This window comes from Battus philenor, unplaced genomic scaffold (assembly GCF_028537555.1).
Source record: "Battus philenor isolate CCGP_79_NKW_IND1 unplaced genomic scaffold, ilBatPhil1.0.hap1 SCAF_17, whole genome shotgun sequence".
In the NCBI taxonomy this organism is placed as follows: Eukaryota; Metazoa; Arthropoda; class Insecta; order Lepidoptera; family Papilionidae; genus Battus; species Battus philenor.
In genome coordinates, this window is record NW_027181679.1 from 7746843 (window position 1) to 7771259 (window position 24417).

The following is a 24417-nucleotide window of genomic DNA, read 5'->3' on the forward strand; positions in this document are numbered from 1 at the left end:
TACTGCAATCTAAGGACGCAAGTCTCAGTCCTCTATTGGTGGGCTACCACGGCTCTTGAATTGATTTTTATTTTCAGTTGATCGTAGTCCATTGCAAGGCATATGCCTCCCCCAAAGTTCGCCATAAGGACCGCTGTGCTGTCCACATCTAGCGATTGCTTAATATTGCTTTTCTTAGAAAAATATAACGATATTACTGTATGTACTGTGATATGAATGTATTAATAATAATATTTTTCCTAAGCGTTAAAGGAATTCTTTCTTTATAATTCATTACGGAGATCTTAGAAGAAACTCCTGATTATATAAGAAGCACGGTAGCTAATTTTACTATTTCGTCACAAATCATAGAGATAGCTTCAAAGACGAAACATAACTTATTCTCGACTGGGAAATGAGAAATTAAGCCGATTACTTTGACACATTGCTCTTAAACTTAACGATAAGTCACACTGCGAGATCGGCACCAAATGGTACCCGATGTAAAGTTATCCATTGCCCCGAGATACGTCGGGGAGTGAACGGAGAGGGATTCACGAATCAAACACAAAATTAAACTGGAAGTGGCATTTGAACTTTTCACAATTACGTTGTAATTTATGATTTAAAGTTTAACGTAATAAAACCCGGTAACGCTGTACTTTTATCTTCCCTTTTGTCGTAAACGTTAAAAAACTTACGTAATTAACGTAATTACAAATAGTTAAATAATTATTTTAACGCTTCTTAGATATACGGCCCATGCGTCATTTTTGGAATTTTAAGGTCACCCTTTTTAAATAACAATAGTACGTCAAATATCATATAAATTATAAAAGAAGCATACATACTTGAAGATCGTGAAGTGAAATAGTTTCTTTGAATTTGACACAAAATTAACAGCTGCACAGGTTTGTTATATACACCACTGGGTTTCGAAACCATTTTGAGACAATAATTTTAAGAAGCTTACAAAAATTATTAGGTACATCTTTATTGAAATATATAAAATATGTAGATAGTTATAAATTACAAAGACTTCTGTAATGTCGGCAAGGAACTATCAAAGAACTAATGCTTTCCTTTATGTAAGTAGCCTGCTTCGTTTCGCACAAATAATTAAAAATTAAAACTATTTTTAATGTTTGAACTATATAAAAAGTTTTAAAACAACTTCTTTAACATATATATTTCATAACAATTAATCAATTTACATTTTCTTTCTAAAAATGTTCTGTATATTGATTGACGATTCGACGTCCTTACAAGAGCCTATTTGAATAAAGAACATTTAGATTTTTATTATTTTATATTTTTGGTACAAAAATGTGAAGGACTACTAAGAATCGATCGGACCAATAGGCTAAACTAATAACTAACATACTCAAGACATCCGCCATCAATATTTTGTGATATTGATTTAATTTCTTCCATTCTTCGCGTGTTATTTGTTCGTTGCGTACTCACGATATCTTAACAAACATATAACAAATTTTCATAAAAAGAATCCAAATAATTTCGGAGATTACAATAAGATGGTGGTTTATAAGATACAGAATTTCAATTATCTTTATGTTAAAATAGTCAGCTATAACCGAGGACGTATTGTTATGACAACTGTTTAAAATAAACATGGAAAAATTCAATTCACAATTTAAGACGACTACCAAACAATAATATATATTTATGATACTACTGCCTAAGTTTACTGACACCGATTTTCCGCCCTTCAATTTACCACCTCGCTGTGCTTTCCTAGGCGTGGCACGACGGTTTTCCCAGCAGTTATCACCTGTCATACGTTAGCAGTAAGGCTACTTGAGGTTTCTCTATCTCCCTCGTTCAATAATATTCTTCAGGATGTGACTAGCTTTCCCTGACTACTTGCGCGTAGACTATATATACATAGATAATGAAAAAAATCGAAATATATCAGAGCTAAGAAACATCGGCCGTTCTTCATTTTACTAGACCGTTGTTAAAAGTTGTATCTGTAAGATTAGTAGACTATTATACTTAAAATATTTATAAGTAATTCAGATAGATATTTATTGAATATATTTTAGTAACACCACACACATTTAGTTTTATTGATTATACAATTAATACTCGATGTAAATGTACCAAAATATTGAGGGCTAATGGTGTAAAAAACTATCCTGTATATTTTCTTAATTATTTTATTAATTTAAGGATGGCAATTTAATATGCTTATGCCGGTAATACTATATTTACGCAACGATGTAATAGAAAAGAAATTAAAAAGTCTAACTAACTATTCTAGTAGGCGAGTTATATGGCGCAGTATCTCGGCAAAAGCCTAACTTGACGTTACTATAATGTAATTAAAACCGTAGTCGCTACTCGAAACATGACTTAAACTTCCTCGTAAACTATCATATTCTATCTGTAGTAAATTAATTATTTAAATCATATCGATTATTTGCATCATATTTACTAGTGACTAAATAGCCATTGCATGTTATATAAATCTAATGATAAAAAGACAATGAACGCATCACATATTATGAATTATAATCGAAGTGGACTTCATTCTCACTTTGTAGTCGCTTTACACAGGATTTTTTTAACTACTTATCAACATTTTACTATGATCAGAAACAAACGATTGATTTTATACAATTGAGACCCGTGGAAAACAGGCTTGCAAAATAATAACATAGTAATTATAGAAAATATATTCAAATTATTTTAAGAAAATATTCGTACTGATAAAACTTATATTTTTCGTGTTATGTATTTTTTGTTTATAAAAATAATGTGTATTCCTAATTTTGCAAGATAATCCGTATTAAATTTAAATTCAAATAATCTACCACTAGCTTTGAATAGTGCTGTACACTATAGAAGAGCTGACGATGAAATTTAACAATTTTTTATGTATTACTATGTTAAACCTGCAAATTTATATTTTCGTAGGACGACCGGCTCCAACGGTAATTTGGCTGATCAATGGAAGTCCTGCGCCGCAGTACATTGGTGAAAAAACTGATACACACGTTGTGGTGAACAGATTGGAATTACCGCACATCAAACGAACTCACCTCAACACAACATTCAAGTGTCGTGCGTCGAACACGAATCTAGTCAGTCCTCTAGAGAAGACTGTTAGGATGGAGATGAACTGTAAGATTTTAACTTTAAATCATCATCATCGAGATTTATCTATGATTAATAACGTGAAGCAAGAAATTTCGACGAACGATTAAAACGTTTTCATTTTCTCTTAATTTAATTTTTTCATTTAAATGTACATGTACAGTCGAACAATCTAAAAGTAATTGTTACTATTATTATGTTACATTTAATTTTCAATTGAAATGTATTTTTACATATTTGAAATCATTTTTAAGTTAAAAATAATATGCAGGAAGCAAAGTGCGCTCTTTGACGTGGAGTCAAGGATAAAGTCTAGCTTATATAACATTTTACGTAACACTCTTTACATAAACGCCAATCAGAGAACACGTTACAGGTTCTTGTGGTGTGAGGTGTGTATTGTTTTCAATGTTTCAATGGATGCGTTTATTACGGCTACCTTGCTTTTCAGTTTATTATAGCACCGGTGAGGTTAACGAGGTTAATGATGATATTTGTGGTAGATGATGATGATATTATAATACGTATACGTATAATCATCAGTTCCTTAATATGCTTAAAAAGAATAGTTAAGCGGTGACAATCGATGTAAAAAATATTGGATATAGAAAAAGGTGTCTATCTATGTATATAGAATAAGGTGTCAAACTATCGTTTGTGAAAATTGATTTTTTGTCACTTGTAGATAATAAGTGTATTAGCAGAAGTAATGAAAATTAAACATTGATTCGTTAATATGCAACTGAGCCTGACGCTTTTTACCAAAGTTGATTGAAGAGACAATGATCTCTGCATCTTAAGTTCGATCGATCTATAGACTACTAGTCCAAGGTCAAGATTTCCTGTTAGTAGACCACTGTAATACAAAAATCATTATTACTGCGAAGAAACATGAAAGACGAAAGAGAGAAAGTGTTCATACATAAGAAGCTGAAATTGTAAGCACAAACAAAATTTTACCTGGTGTTCAATGAAGTCTGCGATGTCTAACTTCGTGCCTATAAATAGAGAAGAGTTTTCATAAGCAACCGAAATGATTACAAGTTATCATTGAAAAGCAGCACAAGTCTCTAGAAAGTCACTTGGCGGTAGATGCTTCAAAGAATGGAGATTAAACAACATCCGGAGACACATCAGAGAAATCTCCTTAATGTACTTCGGCGAAAGTTGGATCCTCAATATAACGTTAAGATAACGCCACATAAACATTTTTTAAAGAAGGAACAAATCTTCAAAACCATATTAGCAACCTCGCTTTAATATATATCCTTCATAAGATGTTTGACGAACGACAACTCGAATAATAGAAATTGTTCATAACTCTTTACAAAAGCATACAACGATGGTGGATAACGTACAAACATGGATGCAAGAAGTATTCGTAAATAATACTAAACGTGTGTCTTTGATTATACGTTACATGAAGCTTACGTTCAAAAAGCTTGTTTCATAAGCTCCGTTTTGACTGAAAAGTTTGAACGCCCATAAAACATTTAACTACCCTTACCATCTGTTACATTGATATACAGTGACCAAGATTGTGCAGCGTCCATTACAAATCTTCGGTATTAACACAAACGTGACGAGAAAACCTTTCGCTTACTCTACAATTTGGGAAGTGAGAAGTCTCATAAATTTAAATTCTATCAGTTGTATGATTAACCGAAAAAATTGTACTTTAGACCAAAACGCATTTTAAAAAGTTAACAAAAATAAATAAATTAAGATTTGGATAAAAATGTAATAAAGATCTCTTTTATTTCGTAGATTTACGCTATTCTAAATTTAAAAATATATATATAAAGGCAATTATAATGTACCGGACTTGGACAAAGATGGCTCACTAACTCTTTCATATGATCGTGGGTACTAAAGCCTCCTAAATTGTTAGGTAGTTGTATTCTACGAAAGGACGCCAAAACTATTCTTTTTCCGTAACCAGTTAAAAGTAGAAGAACGAACCTGCTTTCTCAGGTGGTGGCATTGAGCAACATTTCATTATTCCCTTAAATTCTTTTTTCGAAGACAGATAATGACAAATCTTCTAAATAACAGTCACATTAATCAAATTCAATCAATCGTGGAGCCGAGGATAATCACTAATTTGGAATAATTGTAGATCCCGTGATGCGCCACTACATGGTGCTTGATAAATAAATTTGTACGTAGACTAATTATATACATGACAAGTATGATGTATTGCCTTGTAAAACTTTGATGTAAGAGTGAAAGATTTTATCCTCCCCTATGCTTCTCCAAACGTTTTCCCAGCTGTTTTGGTTTAACACGACGCGTACGAAAAATTCATATTAAGAGTGGTGCGGATTTAGTCAAATCAAGTCATAGAACTACGCCGCCTTGATATTTTACCGTCGACGTTGCCGGTGACACCTAGTTTTTGGGGGTTACCGCTAGATTTTCAGGCGATGTGTCTGAAGAATCGAAAGTTGTCCGGAGGCAAATGTTTAACAGTCTCGTTTTCCTATTCATTTGAAGTTATTCGATAAGTCCTTTACGCAATGGATTCTACAGCATATGAATGATAGTACATCTGCAATATATCTTACGTCACTACTTAAATCACTTATGTATTGGAATGTATAAAACGTTCCAATTATTGTGTAAATTGAAAAGGGAACAATGTATCATAATTAGTCAGCAAAGTTTTAACACCTCTAGAACTAAAATGAGCAAGTTATTTTTACCTACGAGTTAAAATATTTAACCTTAAATATTTATAAATAAAAGTGAGTACACAAAGAAACAAAATTACTTACTGACTTCTTTGAGTGAATTAAGCTGTAAGCCCTAGGGGTTGTTGTCGACCAACATTTGACGTTTGATTAAACTTTAACTAGGAAAGTTTAAGCAACAGACCTGGATATAAGTTCACTTGAACAATTCTCAAAAAAAAGTTTTTTTTTTATTAAGACTACCTATAGAATGCTTATGCATTTCTATATTATATAAATCAAAATTCGCAAGCGTTCTTCAGCAAGAAATCTAGTTATAGGTGGTTAAAAGAATATTATTTCTGTTTGTGTACAGCATAAAATTTATTTTCAGTAAAACCTACCTTAGTCGAGATTTTAAATAAACCCAAAACGTTATCTTCCGAAAGATACGTCAGCCTGTTATGCGTATCGGAAGGTAGTCGGCCTGCGGCACAGCTCACGTGGTACAAGAACAATAGGAAATTTAAAAGAGGAAAGGTATTGTACATTGCCATTTGTTACACGTTTAATTAATTATATGAACGATTTCATTAAAATAATTATCTAAAACACATACTCATTGATTTATTCACATTATTACCCGCGTAGGTTAATTAGAACCAGTTTGTGCTCCCCTAAAGTTGCATCCTTCAACTTTAAGCTACAAGGATTTTAAACACGGCCTGATCTAAGAAGACCCTAAAAAAACTCATACGACTCAGACTTTTTTGATAAAATGATATTGAAGACTATTCCCAAACTTTGATTCGTATTTGAAATTCGTATTTGAAAAATCCTTTGCACTATTTTTTTTTTAATTTTTTATTAATTGAACTTTCTAAATTTATTAGATGATCATTCAAAGACAGTACACTGCGTGTCGCAGATTCTGTACATCCGGTTACGAAAGGAAAGATATCACACAGTACACTAACAATTACAAACAATAACGCTTGTTGTATGATGTTGGGTCTATATCATATGTATGAATTTATTTTTCAATATGCTTCGCTGCAATTTGCACGCGTTTAGACGATGTAGTGTTTCTATAATTTAGGATTTTAGAATTTTAAGCAACATTCTGCCGTATTTATTGTGTTTGCAGTAGCAATTTTCAGACAGATATAGTCAATTCAACTATATATAGATAAACTCATTTCAATAAAACTTATGTATTGCAGATAGTTGAAGCGGCTAACGATACCTGGGTGAGCAGTAACTTACAGTTTATGCCCTTGCCCGAGGACGACGGATTGTTTCTCAAATGCCAAGCGGATAACAGCGCAATGCCTGGCCAGAGCATTGAAGACGCGTTTAAGTTGGACGTTGTATGTAAGTAAAACTTGAAAGACCCGAGTAAGATTGTTATTTAAATATTATTGTTAGAGGGTTTTGTTACACCTTTCACACAAATTTTAAATACATCAAATTTCTTAAATTAGATCCACTCAATTTGAAAAAACGAAGAAAAATTAAAAACAGATCTAAACAGAAATTTACAAGCTTGTTTAGTTTGTTAAAACGTCATCTTTTTAATATCGTCAAACACAGCCAGATACGAATAGCCAAAGAGGTTTTATAACAAACATGTTCGCACTATTTTCAAAAACTTTTTCCTGACCTAGTACTCATTATTTTAAGTCTCACAGTGACGTGAATTATTATTTGTGAAACTAAATGACAAACTACAATTTAATTGCGATACTCAAGTTAACGATTTCAGCTCTGATGAGTGGAATTAAATAATATCATACAACTTTAACCTGTATGATCAGGTCATCGTCATCATCATATGAGCCAAGAGAAATTTCCTTCAAGAACATTCTAACGGAAGATTCCTTCATTAAATTTGAAGCACGCCACACATTAGTAGCAAGAATTGTACAAACGAATATTGTTACAAAATAAGCAATAAAGGAGCCGAGTTTAACCAGTTTGCACATCTTTAACGCCGTTAAGCTTAATTATCGTCACTACTTGAGCTCTCTCGTTTGTTTCTACGGTCTCTTGTCGCTTAGAACACCTCGCTGAGACCATATTCACATTTGGATTTGATTATAAGGAGTATAATCTACTTTGTTACGACTTCCTATGTATTTTGTAATATTAGTATTGTTGTTTTTATCAAATATTATAAATAAATCTACTACTAACATTTAAAAAGAGAAACTATATGAAACTTAGATAAAAAATTTATTAACAGCCATTTATACAGTTTGATTGGTGAAACATTTCCGGGGTGAACATTTACTTCGTCGTATAATTTTAATTAATGTATGATAAACCGTATTCAAAAATCTATGAAAATTAATTATTGTTTACTATCTGTTCTATTAGACTTGGTAAAGTTATAAGATATTGTCTTATTACATTCCAATAGAAAAATACGAGGCCTGGTCACTAGGTATAGAGTGATAAAAAATAAATGCAAAAGTTTAAAAGCTTTAAAACTTTTACTGACACATAAGCTATACGTAATCAGTAACCAGTCAAAGGATGAATTATAAAAATTCTATCAAAATCTGCCATCAAATTATGGAATTCAAAACTATCACGAAATATATAAACATAGTATGCAGAAAAGATGGATGCGGGGACGTTGAGGCTCTGGAGGGCTAGCGTAATATAGGACGTCTAGCTAGAAGGTGGACAGATGACCTTATTAACATCGTCTGAAGACACCAGCATGCTGGCCGCTTCCAACCGGTTTTATTAGAAAACAGGGGGCATACCAATGTTCAGCAGTGAACTTCTTACGACTGATATTATGATGAAATAATGTATACATAAATAAATAGTATTCACGTATTAAATTAAAATAAGAGCTTAACTACTTGATTTCAAACTAACATGTTTAATGCGAGTTAATTTACGAGTTATTTTGTATACCATATACATAGGCGTTGTATAAATATTCTCATATATCGCTTTTGGGTAGCACAATATCCTGCATATTTTTTAACATAACTGCATTGTTTGTATCTATTTATACGCGATTTATCTTAACACATTAGTAACTTTTATTTTACTAAATTAACTTAGGTTCGCTAATAGTTCTAAAAAAAAATAGGTAAAAACTTATTAGTTTTAACTTAGTTGTACTTCATCATTATCATCATCATTTCGATCAAAAGACTCCCACGGCTGGACAAAAGAAATTTGAAACAATTAGGGTATCATTTTTTAATTTTGTAAAAAGTCAAAGTATAGAACACGTAACAGATATCAAAAGATTAAAATAAACCCCGTGGGTTTCGTTTGCAAGCTATTTCCGAACGAGAGGCGACGCGTCATTAGCATGATGTGAAGTTAACGTTATGTTTGCGTGCGCGTCCGTTTATTTTGGTTCATGTCAATTTCTATTAGCAATTCATTTGTTTTCATTCATCGTAACAATATAGTTTGTGTAGTACACATGACAGGTTTACAAGATGCAGATTACGAGGACTCTATCGAGATACATATAAAAATATTTATAGTGCTGGTATAACTAAAATGAATAATTCAATCTCGATAATTGTGGGTAGGTCACAAACCGTGCAAGACATATAGCTGCTATTGCCTTAAGGCGCTATAGTAGACATCACGTAATGGCAAGCGTAGCGTATGACATCCATATTATGGACATACAACCGTATTAAGGTCGTTAAAAGTCATACAGGCCGCTTCGTCTTGTTCTAGTTGAAAATCTTCCGAGGAAACCTTTATTCGGCTTTGGACCTCCTGCGACTGAAATAAAGAAGACAATTAAATAATTCATAAAATACATTTTTTATATTTATTTACTTTAAAAGAGTAATCATAAGTCGGCAGACTGGTTAAATATATTTTATTAAACATTATTGAACCTGATTATTGTATATACTTAATCTTGTCACAAATATTGTTACAAAGAAAAACATTTTTTTACGTTGAATTTAATATTAATACAGTTTATTAATTTAATACATTGATATAGAACCATTAATGATTAATAATGCTTATTCAAAGTGGTCTTTATTGGCTGCAATGCAGTACTTTAATAGTCGAGGCCAGTTATCAATAGTAACACGCAATCATTCCATGCGAAAAGGACTCCAAATTATCATGGCGTTTAGAGCAAGTCTTATTTCCTAAAACTGGCCATAAATTCAACATTCCAGCGGATTAAGATCAGGACTAGATGACGGTCAGTCTTCAGCTCTGATGAAGTCCGGAACGATCGTTTCTAACCAACACTGAAAGGACTATTCCTAGTTATTGAACATGAGGTTGTTAATGAGCCTAATTAGCTTGTCAAGAGTAGTATCTTGATACACTTGGGGCGATATTTGATACCTTTTCACGAAAATATGGCTGTTAATTTTTTCACACCGAACCATCACTGAAATTGGATAATGCCCACATTCTACTCTGTTGACTAATTGGAAGCTTCTTCATAGCTTTCAACAAAAATACGGTAATTTAAAAAAAAACTATGCTCAATTGTAAAAAAATTCTCATCCGCAAACAAAATTGTTCTGTGACCTCTCTTTGCGAATCGCTTAAGCAGTTGTTTTGATTTTAGCACCATACTCTTTTTTAAATTGTCAGTTACAAAGCCAATGTGCGTCTTATAGGCTGCAAGTCCTAAAATGCGCAACATAGTTCTAGGTGCTATCACCATCTCCCAAGATAAAAATCTTTTACTTTCAGGATTCCTTTGAATTCTTTCCCTTACTGCTTTTATCGTCTTTTTTGTACGATCCCTACCTAGACAGCCAGATCTTTTTCTGACGACAAGAGGAGGTTTCATGGTACATATAAATTTAACATTTGACTAATATCAAGCGTATGAACGATTCAAGAAATTGTGTTTGGCACCAAACCTACTTTATATTTTATAATGCAATCACAGCGATTCGATTCTCTTTATCACCCCATTTCATTTAATATCACAAAATATTTTATAATATATTGGCGCAAACGTTATAAAACACAATGAACAATCGTATAAAAATGATTCCAAATTCAAAAGTAATATTTATGGCCAGACTATGCACAAATTATAACAATGTTTTTGCACTTTTTCGATAAATATTCTCATATTAATTTTCTGTTTATCTGCAACATCTCTCTTTCTGTAACTTGACTATAATCTATTTTGTCTTTTTTCTGTAATGATATTCCAAAGGGTTTAGAAGTTAAAATTGTTAAGCCCATTATTAACTACTAAATTTATGTAAAATCAATGCTAGATGTTTTAGATACCTGACTAATATAACTTGGTTAATATTAATGAATATGTACAACCACAAAAAGCGGTTATTTCCTTTTCACTTTACAAAACTAAATTAGGATAGTTTAACCGTAAGGCCTATCACAAAACAAACCCCTTCAACTCTAACGGCAACCCACGTCGTATGTACTCCCTTTTGAACTTCCAAATTTCTAACATTATCAAAGGGACGTCCCGTGAAGCTTTATTAAAATCTCGTATTACCACAAGAGAAATACAAAACGTAATTAAAATCTTTTTACTTATGTTGCATTCTCTTTATGCTAACAGTTAACGCCCGTTGTGGACTTCCTAAAAACTAATTCAAACTACAGTAGCCGGTCGTTTCCGCTCACCGCTCTCAGTTGAATTTCGTAATGCTCTTTCATGAATTAAACTGGATTCAGAGATTCTAATATGTTTCTCTAATTTTCACATAACAGTAATTAAAAAAGCGTATAAATTAATTACGAGATTCAAGATAATTAAAACGCATAAAATTTATTATTTTGATATTTAATTTCTGATTTCCTTTTATAATTACGCGTACATAATTATATATTTTTGCTTTAGTAATGTAATTGTGATTGAATTTGAAAATTCCCATTACAAAATTTTAAATGTTCAGATAAAAAAACTTAAAACTGCATTGACGAATATTTAATGACGGGTAATAAATTTATTATCATGTAGAATAATTGCCTGATAATTAATAATACATTTTATTCATCACCATATTTCAGCCGTAGGAAAAGTAGATAGATTTCCACTTAGATTCCCAATAGGACAAGTTAGCAGCGAATTTAACAAAGTCTATCCATCTTGTGTGTGAGCATCCTACGCTGCGTTTGGCGATCCATGATCTCGACTGCAGAATCTTCAGGCCAGAGCGGCTATTTGTAAAAAATAATAACAAAATATATTACTATCGAGCAATTAATTTTATGTTCAAGTTTGTATGATTGTAGCAAACTCGTATTGTAAACTGAGATATTAGACGTTGTTAAAATTATAAAAGTTTGTTTAGATTTAAATGGTTTTTATAAATATTTCCATGTAATGAATAAGGATCCTATTCGTTGCTAATATAATAAAGACACGACGTTAACATTTAGCACCCTTATCAATTATAAAGGCATCTCTTGGAAATAAGTGAGCGTTTCTCACGGTTCATTACAACAAGGGAAATTAATTTTCGAAAATAAATAAATTGTATTTACTTCTGCTCGGCGAACCGTAACGCATTTAAAGGGAAGAGAATATCGTTACTCGCAGCGCGAATCGTTTTGGCAACAATTTAAACGGAGCCATCGCAAATGTTTATTTCGGGGATGAGCATTTTCCCCGGCTACGGAGCGACGTCGTTATAGCTCTTTAATGGCCAATAAAGTGTCAACACGTGCTTTCCACCACAGATAACCGCTTTACCTGAGTGGTAAACCAGACAGGACCCCTTGTTCATTTCATCTATAGCCGAACAGTTGATAAAAAAAATTTAATATTGTTAACGAACGTTTAAGAAACACATGTTTCCTTTCATCGATACGTACAGGATAATTTCATAGTATACAATTTGCATAATAGGTGTAAAGTGGTGAATAATATTTATCAGCAAAAAGAGTTAAAACTTTTACATCTGTTTCCAATCATTCTGTGTAAACGACTACTCACGACATGCACAAATAGTAAACTATTATTAATATTAAGAGTTCTTTTTATTTTACTTTATTTTAACTTGTTTCCGTTATTGCGGACCTTTCGTACTCCTTACCGTGTTGTAGGACAGGTTTTGATATTATTTAATGATTTTTTCACTGTCTTTTTCTTTTATTTATATACACTCTTCTATCATTCTTCGTATGATCTATATTTCCACTTTTTTCATTCTACAATTTTCTATCGTTCTTTTTCGTACTTATTTCCGTTTATTTATCGCCTCACTTCCTTCCTCGCTCTTCAAATATCACAAATCCGGGTTATATCAAATTTCTATACCTTAATTTATGTTCATATATGAAAAGTTATTACGAAGAATCACAATTTTATTTCCAGTTTCCATTGTTTTATTTTATTCACCTAATATTATTTTGGGTTTTCATTATTTCTTACTAGTTCTTTTAATTCCGGGATAATTTTTCTTTTCTCTACCTTTTGTTTATTTGGATACTTACCCGACATGTATTTAGAGTTTCGAGTTTTATTTCTTTTTATTGCGTCCTCCACTATCTTCCTGAAGCATTTGAGAAACGCTGGCCTGTCATTGTCATCGTTCACAATATAAATATGTTATAATATTTAAATTTTTGAAATATATCTTATCTACAAGAATATATATTACCACTATGCTATTTATCATTCTGAATTGACAGCTAATAAGCGATGTGTTCACCCCTTCATAGCTAACCAATCAGCACGTATAAAAATTACCACACTTCATAAATGTTATAAAATAAACAAGGAAATGTTTGCGTTCATAACACAACTACATTTAGAGCATTAAATGGTATCATTAACATAAGCGCTTTTAGCGTACCTAGTTTGTAAGCCTTTATACATAAATAAATAAGAACATTGTACAATTTACACTAACAAGTGCAAAGTACATCCATCCTCCTGTATTTTAGAACGTTATAAACACAATTAATGTATATGAATTGAGAGTTTACTCTCCGTATACTTTACCGCAAAATATGTATTGAATTTACAGAATATATTCTGCAATGTTATATGTTCTGGTTGAAAATTTGTTGTAAAAGAATCGCTTTATCGTCAGACTGAGTAAACCCCTATTGTCACCGTTTACACGGTGGTTTTTTGTTTGGTGGTTTATTGAAAATACTATTTAAATTTACCATTATTACATAGGTGTTTATGAAGGTTTGATTTATATACTGTGCACTTAAAAAATTGGATACGTTGAAAAAATTATCTATAGAGAAAATTATTATTTCAATTTTCATGTCATAGTAACAATCGCCAATATCAACAAGCACATTAAAAATTACATAACTGGTAGCTCATCAGAGCTAAATATAACACTTATTTAATTTTAAGAAGACGCTTAATTAAATGTAATTTTTATTTAAATAAAACATATTGTTACAGACCCACCCGTAGTTTCAATGTCGTTGGGCAGCACACTCAACCCTCACGACATCAAAGAAGGCGATGATGTGTACTTTGAGTGCTCAGTGCGTGCTAATCCCAGAGAACATCGAATTACTTGGTACCACGATGTGAGTTCATAACTTTTTACTCGATTAGGTCGAAAATATTAAATAAATAAATAGTATAATCTAAAAATATAACATACATACTAATTATAGTATGTATTTTTTACATTTATACGGAGAGGGTTTTGCTGAGGGAGTCCGGAATGTGAATCAGAGATCAAGGACAGAAGACGAACGAAGATAACCAACATAGGCCAACAGCAATGAGCATGCCACATAGCGCGCAAAACAGATGACCGATTAGACTTTAATATTCTGGAGTAGAGACTACGAGCCGGCTAGCGCAATTTGCATCGTCAGCGTTAAACAGATGGCCTTGTTAAAGTCGTCAAAAAAGGCTGGAAGCACGCTGCTTCCAACCGGTTTTATCTATAGGGGATCCCTATGTCTAGCAGTGAACTAACTACGGCTAAAATGAAGATGATGATTACAATAACGATATGTAATCGAAATAAACGAAAAAAGAACGCATTTACATATATTACAGCGATGTAATTCCAGTGTTATTTTCTAGAAGAAAGTACAAAAGTTTTAAATAAGATGACGTTGAAAGTTGTATTGTTCAGGACAAGCCAGTTCTACACAACGTTGTATTAGGCGTTATAGTAAGTACAAAGTCGCTGGCGCTACAGAAAGTGACGCGGGAACACGGCGGTGACTACTCGTGTCGAGCTGCTAACGCCTTGGGCGAGACTGCAAGCCAAACTACACATCTCAGCATACAATGTGAGTCCCTTTTGAACTTATTTCTTCATTGAAAAGTGTCATGGGAACAATGGGTGCTTGTCTTAGTTTGGACGCCAACTTCCTTCCTGTTACTACGACTTACTAAGCTATTACTGCTCGTAATGCGTTTTAACCTAACATCTTTAATTTATAAAAACCTTATTCTAGATATTTATCCTATTTTTAGGAAGTACTTTAAACAGTTTTACAATATAATCTTTTAATATTTTTCTTCTATCTAAAGTAAAATATTTTTTTCTTTAATTTATTATTTTAGTACTAATTGCTTACATAATCATATAATTAACATTTATTAGTCTTTACTCAAACCATGAATAAAATTTGCGATCGTCAAATGATCTTTTAGTTATTGTTCCGTCACACAAATTTTACTTTGTCCATTCTTCTTTTCTTGTTTTATTCTTGTTCAATTATGAATAAATTCACACTTTGAAATTAGAGAGTCAACAAATCGTTACTAGCTTAAGGTTCAAGATCTATTGGTGGATTAATATATAAATAGATATAGACATAAATAGTATATTTATACACGTATGGAGAATTTATGTACATATTATATTCTAATAAGGTGTTTTCATTTGAATTTTTTTCACATTAACAAACCTGTCTACTTTGTTATCTCTGCACCACTCTTGATTAACTGGCAGAGAATTCTTTTTAGCCACTGCACCAATTATGAAACAATTTGTTTATTTATTTTTCATAAATAAGTAAAATAGTTATATAGATCACATAGTTATTAAATAGTACATATAGTCGTACAAAGTATATTGCCAACCACAAGATTTAAAGCAAATTTCAATTTTCAAGGTTGTGTTGACCACAATAAATAAATTTGAATATTGTAAACGAGAACAAACATCAATCATTAGCGGTAAGAACAGGTACATGAACATTCCGCTAACTGGTCATTAGAAGGAATAATTAACGACACGTTTGCTTCTATTTATGCTTTATTTATGCTTTGACTTAATCATATATCTATGTATAAAAATGGGCCGTTGTCTCTCTGTGCTCGATAGGTTCAAAAACCTTACATCCAATCGCCGTAAAAATTTGGTAGATTTTTAGGTATATCCCCGGAAACTTTCTCTTTCAAAAATATTTTTTTTCAGTTTGTATTTGAAATATAAATTACATTTTTTGCACATCGTACAAAATTCTTATTTTTAATTACATAACTACGTATTATGTATTAAATTAAAAATAATTATTACGTATTAAAAAATAAAGAAATTCTCCTTAATTACGTTATTATAATTTTCAAGGAGACTTATTGACATGTTTAAAATCCCAGGAAACTTCGAAGAATTTTGTAAAATAAGAGCTACTACACTGCTAATGAATACATGAAGACAGCACAGACTGGGAATGTTTTGGAGGCGTCAAGCTATTTCAATGTTAAATATATATTTCTGTTTTAATTATGCAGCAATGCTTTCGCTTGTTTTTCTCAGGTCTAAAGTATTTATCTTCGGGACAGGTGGTAGACATACTAGATATCAATAATATACATAATCCGTCCAATTATAAATAAAGAATTTTTTTTAAAAAGATTATATATTTTTACATTTTTTGCACATCGTACAAAATTATTATTTTTAATTACATAAAGTTATGGTATAATTTACCTCTGATTTATAGTAATTTTTATCACCAACGCTAATACGATGGACTGAGTTTAGATTTGAGATTTCCATCATATTCTTATATTGAAAACAAAACATTTCGATTTGAATTTTTATATAAACAAACTAACAACTTCAAATTATCTCCATAATTGTTTCTGTACTTTATGCTATGAAAGCAACTTAGAATATATGGAATTATAACATCTGTTAGCAAGAATTGCTAAAATCAAATTAACAATTTTAATTAAAATTAAGGGAATGACTTGAGAGCGCAATTTGGTAAGTAGATATGTAAATAAATGACTACTCACCGCTTGCAGAGGGTACAATTGGACGGTAACATTGATATATCATCTAACTTTCTTGTTTTGATTTAACGAACTGAACACGCAGTCTCGTTCGATTCGTTTTACTAATTGCTAAAGCCTTTCTATAAAGGGAACGCCTTGTATGGCAACGCGGAATATCAAAAGTAGGAATTGATTTTGTTTTCATTACAGTCTCAACGTTACATTCGAATTTATATAACATTGTATAATTTTATTAAAATTAATTGATGCCATCATTTGAAAATGTTAATTAAGATGTTTTAACATTCATTTTGTATTTTAATTAATTATTACGTAAATGTTACGTGCTGTTTTTATCTTGTATAACAAAGCTCCGCAAAGTTTTAATTGTGACATTGTATCGGCTTAAAATTATTTTACATGTTACATAAACATATGTATTACATAAAATATAAACCTAAATATATTACATGTTATGAGAGAAAGTTTTTAACCTTCACAATATTGTTTTCTAAATAAACTGCAAACAAAACCTTGATTGAAAAATCTAGGAAATCTAACACGGAAACGTGTGTATGTGGGTAAATATAATAACTGTACTACTAATTTGAATCCTTTCAAAGTTAAGTAAATACTTTTATATCCTTTTTCCGAATTATAATATCCTTGTTTGTACTTTCGCAGAATCGTGATCCTAAGAACTAACAGAGTCACGAGTCTAACGAATGTTTAAGAATATTAAGTATGTATTTAACGAGAGATTTAACTTAAACTTTGCCATAAAGATTGAAGTATTAAATCATAGTAAGCTTTCTAGTTCTATTCAGATTTAAAATTTTGAGAGTAACGTAATTATAATTTAAAAAAAAACAATTTAGATGTTTTCAGATCGGATCAATATGCCGCAGTAAAGACTTGAATTTTTCACGTAGCAATAATACATCTGAAGTATGCTGTTTTTACTAAAAAAAATGATTAAGCTATTTATTTATTTATTACTACTACTGCTACTTACTTCGGGTGTCTGATAAGTTTCTTCCTTTTTTGTGAATTTATTGTTATATATAGACCATTCTATTCTATAAACTTCATCCTATAAATTCATCCCTTAGGAAGCCTTATGGCCTCTTTTCAAAATTATCTAAAGGATTTGAAAGACTTTCGCCATGTAGATTTTTTTAAAAAAATGGCTCCAGTAATAATAGTATAATCGGATAGAGGCAAGTATGCAGAGTACGAAGGATGATAATTTTTGCCTTACGACTAACACAACGTGCGGCCTTGCGTTGTCGATAGAACGCTTTGTTGGTTTACCGATTCTAGCGGAAAAAATAAAATAAGACATGCACTGCAACGGTAAAGGTAAAAATTTGTGACTGTGGACTAAATTTAATACACGATTGGATGCGTTCATGTCACGACGTGGACTCAAGACGACGACGTCGACTAAAGCCAACAGTTGATTGTGCGGATTCGTCGGCAGCCGTAGGCTATAGTCGATGCTCTAACCGTAGTTAAATTACCCGTTTCATTTATTACCAGATGCTCCAGTTTGTGCTCTAACATCACCACAAGTTCTCGGTGCGCAACTCGATGAAGCTTTGCGCGTCAGGTGCTCCGTAACAGCGAACCCTCCCGATGTTACATTCTTCTGGCAATTCAATAACAGCGGCGAAAGTTTGGATGTAGCCCCGGCTAAATTCGGTAAACATATGCAAAGTTTAATACTAAAACAATAAAATGCACTGCCTTGATAGGAGAACAGATTGCGAGAAGTTAAGAATGACAGAGCATTTATATTATTTATGTACGATACGGTGAGAGTTAATCAACTTGGACCAACTGCTTAATTGCATGTTTGTATTTTTATTTAGAATAATTATTTTTTCTCACATTATTAAAACCAAAGAAGTTTCGCAATTATAGTGCTACTGAAATCGCCGAACCTTGCCTTCACTAAGTACGCTGTAAGACGGGGAGCGTACTGGCCGCTCCGTACCATCTGGCCATACCATCGCTTGCAACGGTAGCTTAGCTTTGGCGCTCATACGTACATTAAAGCTTTAAAATATTTTAAACCGATGTCATATGATTTATCTGACAAATTCTATCTCGTGTGAATTCATATCATTTTTTCCTCGGCCTCCATTTTGCCTCGACTTTCTAAGGCTCGGTACAGCGGTTTCGGTATCAGTGTTCCTAAAGATTTATATTACATAGATTATTTGTGTACCATTCTCGACATTAGAACAAAAATACTAAGTGTAGATATTCTCTCAATAAACCGATATTAGCGATCATATATATATATATATATATATATATATATATATATATATATTAATTCCCTTTCGGGTATATTTAAATAGAAACGCCAAAGGTTATCTTTTAGGGACCCTGGAATTTTAATGCTATTGCTATACGAATTCAGCGCTCTGTCACCTTAAAACCTGATGAAGAAGCAAATTCTAACCAGCCTATAATATTAGTTAATAAATGGTAAAACCAAAAACTTGAGAACTAATAATTTTCATCACATATCAGCTATGTTTCGCTAGCTTTGAGGGGTCCGTACTGTTTTTTGCGGGTGTAAATAATATAATCCATTCTTGATAACTTTTAACATAAAAATTTTTTTTGCTAAGGCAAATATTTTTACAAAATTTTAAATCTCTTAGCTTTATTGTTCCAGAAATATTATGGTGAATCAGTAAATAGATATAGAAATACATAAAATCAAATAATTAAAACTTAGGGATAGTCTTCATCATTAGGTAGAAAAAGCACATACACATAATCGCTTAAATAATTTTATATCGGACAGGAATAACAAATGGGAGCACGAGCGAATTAAGCTACAAGCCACAAAGTGAACGTGACTACGGTACACTCAGTTGTCGAGGAAGTAATTCCGTTGGAAGGCAACTTGAACCATGTGTGTTCCAGATCGTACCTGCTAGTAAGTTATTTATACTTTGACCGTAATGAAATAAAATGTTTTAGTTTATTTTCCTTGTGATTAATAAATCACCTTGACATAATAAAAATTGCCATATATTTTTTTTAAGAGACGGTCAATGATGAACGAGACATGGGTTTATGCCATGATTGCTTTCAATTAGATATTATGTTAATTTACTACTTTAAAACCAGGTACATGCTCAAATCATAAATAAAAGAGGTTATAGTGTACGTTCATATTTTTATGTCGATATTCATAATACAATGCTATACGCATATAGCGAGAAAGAATCGAAGATATGTATTATATTAGGGAGGACGAAGAGGGGCAAGCTGCAGCTTCATGAAGGAACATTTGTGGTTTGCGATAAATGTAAGCAAATTCACTTTCTAGGCCTCCCCCAAAGGTCGCCACAATGACCGGTCTTGTACTGCCCGCAGCCAGCGACTTCCCATTGTCTTAACTATGTCGTCGGTCTCTCTATCTAGTAGGAGTATAGAGGGCCTATCGCCGTCGCATCTGCCTGCGATTTTTAGCACCCTTTTCCCCGCTGTTACTACCCTGCCCCTATCGTAGCCAGGAATAGCAGACCTACCGTACACTAAAGTTGGATTTGTTGAGTAGTTACCTATGGGGGATATATAATAATGTCCACATTTAACAGGCAGATTCATGATCGCTGTGAATAGTTATAATACGCATAGAACGCCGCTGTCCATCTTCTGAGAACTAATGCATCTGTCGCTTCCTACAATTGCTACGGTAGGAATTATTACAATATTCCAAATCGGTCTCACACGGCGTAGTCGCATTATGTTTAACGTATTAGTTTCTTCACGTAATTGTTTTTTTAGTGCGTAATACCAGTAAATTATTTTAATTTGAGTCATATACAGGGGTTGAAGATGAAATCTGCTATATCTTCAAAATACCCTCTGGGGGGAGAGAATCGTTATTTGGGATACTTAACCAATAAAATCTCTGCGATGGTCACCATCCGAGCAGTGTGATGGACTGGTAACCCAATTACGAACTTTTTTATATACTTACAGTCCCTCGCACTATGGTTTTCTAGATAGCCCTTTCCAGAACAAGTGTTTTTTACGCTATTCCTATAACTCTCGTAGTGCTGTTACGATGGTTCCAAATCACGTCGATCCATCATTCGCACCAGAGTCATTGAAGTTAGTTGAAGTTTAGGGTCCCCGCTTTACAAACACGTAACTCCATCTTCTACGAACCTATATTAATATTAATCGATCGGCATTGTTGATGTAATAATTATTATTATATTTTATGAATTAGTTTAAATGATATTGAAAAACCTTGATTATTTTCAAGCACGACCTGCGCCGCCTCGTAATTGCTCCTTAAAAACCAGTAACAATAGCACAGAAGAAGCTAATAATTTCCTCCAAATCCAATGCGTGTCTGGATACGATGGAGGTTTGCCACAATCGTTCGTTTTGGAAGCCCTGGATCCGATAACAAGTAAAGCTCGCTATACTGACTCTGTGATTGATACAGGTAAGAGCGTCATTAGTTACAACTTTCTAAAAATTCTTCAATATTAAATACTCTTTTTCATAATTGTTCAAATCATTCATTAATTTAGAAACTTTGAGTCGTACCCAAAGGATTGACACGAGTTGATTCGCAACGGTTAAAATTAATTTTGATTAAATCAGTTTTAAATGAAAATGTTTTATAATAAATCTGTTCGCTTTCTAGATGGAATGGTTACATTTTCATTAGATTTGTCACAAGTGTCTTCCGCAAGTGACAACGATGGCGCCACTTTCAATTTACTTATTTATGCAAAAAATTTAAAAGGGGAATCAGAGAGAACACTTCTAGAAAACATCGCACTTAATGATGCTGCTAAACATACAGGTAAGTTGTTAATGTTAGATTAAAAAAAGGATCTATCTTTTCTTTTTGTTTATTTATATTTTCTGAATGAAACGAAAAAAAAATTGTTCTATTGTTAATTGTGTTTTTTAGTTTTAATATTAATGTTAGCTATATTTTTCAATAATAATTCTCTCTTTTGCGTGCGTAACTAAGTTCTACCGCATTTTTTTATAATAATGCAACTTTATTGTAAATAAATATAAATACATTATTTCGATACATTTCAGGTGTCGTTTGACAAATGACGATTATTTGCTAAAAATTAGATATTCTTGTACAACTAAAAGTATATCGCGGCACAACTAACGTGTAAAAACTGTTTGTACCATAATCCAACACAACATGAACCTAACTTAGACAAAGTTAAGTTTATGATGTTTTGAACACTTAAAAATCGAATAATGCTTAATTAAGCTGCTAACTGCTGTAGCCAAATATTGACGAACAGTGAGAACTTAGTTACGCATCTAATATGTAAAAATTTTAAGAAGGTTTTGTTTTAGTAGATGGTAAAGGAGCCATGAGTAATATAACTATGGGCGTGGTCGTCGCCGCTGGCCTTGGAGTCACGTTAGCAATTGGCAGTATAGCCCTGGGAGCACTTTGCACTAGGCGTCGCCGTTCTCACCCACCGCACAAGCACCCACCAGGTGATATGTTGGAGTTAAGCGACGGTGGTAGAAGATATGTAGTTGCGTACACAATAAAACCATCTTTAGAAGCGAAAACACCCGATCCGCAACCTGATATTTTGAACGCTCCTGGTAAGTTTGTAATCTGAAAAACAATTAATTCAATTTTATTCAAATTTATGTTGTACATTCGCAACATATATGTTACAAGTTTATTAATGTATTACACATGTTACAGTGTAAAATATTCACATGAATAATTACGAAAACTACTATCAAAAACCTTTTTATCGGGAAAAAAAAATATATTTTAGTTAATTATTACAAAACTAAATAATGTGAACTTTATGCCTAATACCTGACACATTTTAATTATAAATATTATCTCTCTCCATTTACAATGGCTACACAAACAAACCTAAGTAACGTTTTTTACTGTTTATATTGACTCCCTTTATGATTTTCTCAAAGAACACATAAATGTGATTTATATATATGAAAACTTCATGAAAATAATACCAAAAATTTGAATTGAAAATATTCGTTAATGTATTATATATGTATCTACATTGTTCTACAGATGTTGAAACTCAAACCACTCCGCCTAAAATTCTAGAAGCTGAAGAATGGCCTACTATAAAAGAAGTTCGAGGTAAATAAATAGTTACAGGACATAATTTTTTTATAACTTTAATTTTAATTCTATAATTATTTATTTACTATAATTTCTATAATTATATGTTTTTAACATATCTATTTTTAAATTTCAAGATGAATGGGAAACTTCCGCTCCAGTATTTTCAGCAGATGACTTGGCACTTTTAGATTCTACCGTTCATTCGCAACAGGTAATCTTTTATTAGTTTTTGGTTTGCTTACTCAAAGTACTAATAGTAAATAATTTAATGTGTAATAAATAAACAATTGTGGAAATATTTTTTTCTTTTACAGTTAACGCCTGACAATGAAATTGTAGCAAATAACAGGCAAGAAGACGTCATAAATCAAAATTTACCATTGGATTTTTCCAATAACTATAGGCCTAATTATATAGCAACGAACAGCCCTACATTAGGTAGTCCTAATTTTGTATGTCCCAATGGAAATGGGAGTCCATCGCTAGAACACCATGCTATGAATCTAACCGGACCAACACTAAGTTCAGGGAGTTTAACCTCATCCACGTTGCAAAGAAATAAAGGAAAAAACTGTGCGCGAAGAAGAGAACACGTTCTAGCAGAAAATTTACCAGGCCCTGAAAGCTGTGTTTAAATAATAATCTAACAGTGCTAACGAACTTATTTTTATAAGTCCTCGATAAACAACATTGATCTTAAAGTTATTTTATAAAGGTTTAATTCGAAAATGTAAAACAGTTTGTTTTATGTTTTGTAACAAAGACAATAAACAATAGTTTTCCATGATACCGTACGTAAGTTAAGTGGTTGGTGGTCAAGCATAATTTCGGTGTAAAATATGAGTCATTATTATAAGAGCATAATTTTGAGCAAAAATCACATTAGGGTTCTTCAGGGACATAGAGGAGTGCTCTCTCTTTTTGAAAACAAATTGCTTATAAATTGATTTAAAAGTATCTCGTACAAAATTTATTTCTAATGTTTCGCTACACAGTGAAAAAAATATTATTTCGCATTACAATTAAAACAGATGATTGTACAAAAGGCATTGCTCAACCATTTTATTTTATAAGGATACAATCGTGTACCATAACCCTATTTGGAAGACTGTATAGTTTATGTATAAATTAATGTTTAAGGAGTGATTAGTTTAACAATTGTTTTAATCAAGCCATCCTCATTTTAGCGTGGACTTGAATAATTCGATTGATTCGTGTTGTATGTGAATAGTGTATTTGCTTGTAGATTACTGTGCTTACATAATAATTGGTTGTGTGAATGTATATATAACTAGTGTCTGTACTTAATACAGGTAATTATT

General features: G+C 32.1%; 1 protein-coding gene across 3 annotated transcripts in view; it reads left to right on the forward strand.

The window, feature by feature from the left end:
- LOC137919815 (kin of IRRE-like protein 2) overlaps positions 1–23930 on the forward strand; it is a 50790-nt gene extending 26860 nt beyond the window's left edge. For 2 of the 3 annotated variants that reach the window (XM_068763011.1, XM_068763013.1), the window contains exons 5-17: positions 2920–3126; positions 6166–6311; positions 6995–7145; positions 14155–14285; positions 14849–15008; positions 18493–18654; positions 19775–19909; positions 21254–21439; positions 21644–21805; positions 22330–22590; positions 23039–23110; positions 23230–23306; positions 23410–23930. In XM_068763011.1, the coding sequence (XP_068619112.1) occupies positions 2920–3126; positions 6166–6311; positions 6995–7145; positions 14155–14285; positions 14849–15008; positions 18493–18654; positions 19775–19909; positions 21254–21439; positions 21644–21805; positions 22330–22590; positions 23039–23110; positions 23230–23306; positions 23410–23730 (2171 nt within the window). In that variant the 3' untranslated portion in view covers positions 23731–23930. The remainder of the gene's footprint in view (positions 1–2919; positions 3127–6165; positions 6312–6994; positions 7146–14154; positions 14286–14848; positions 15009–18492; positions 18655–19774; positions 19910–21253; positions 21440–21643; positions 21806–22329; positions 22591–23038; positions 23111–23229; positions 23307–23409) is intronic. The other variant, XM_068763012.1, reaches the window with a different exon arrangement.
- Positions 23931–24417: the final 487 nt, after the last annotated feature.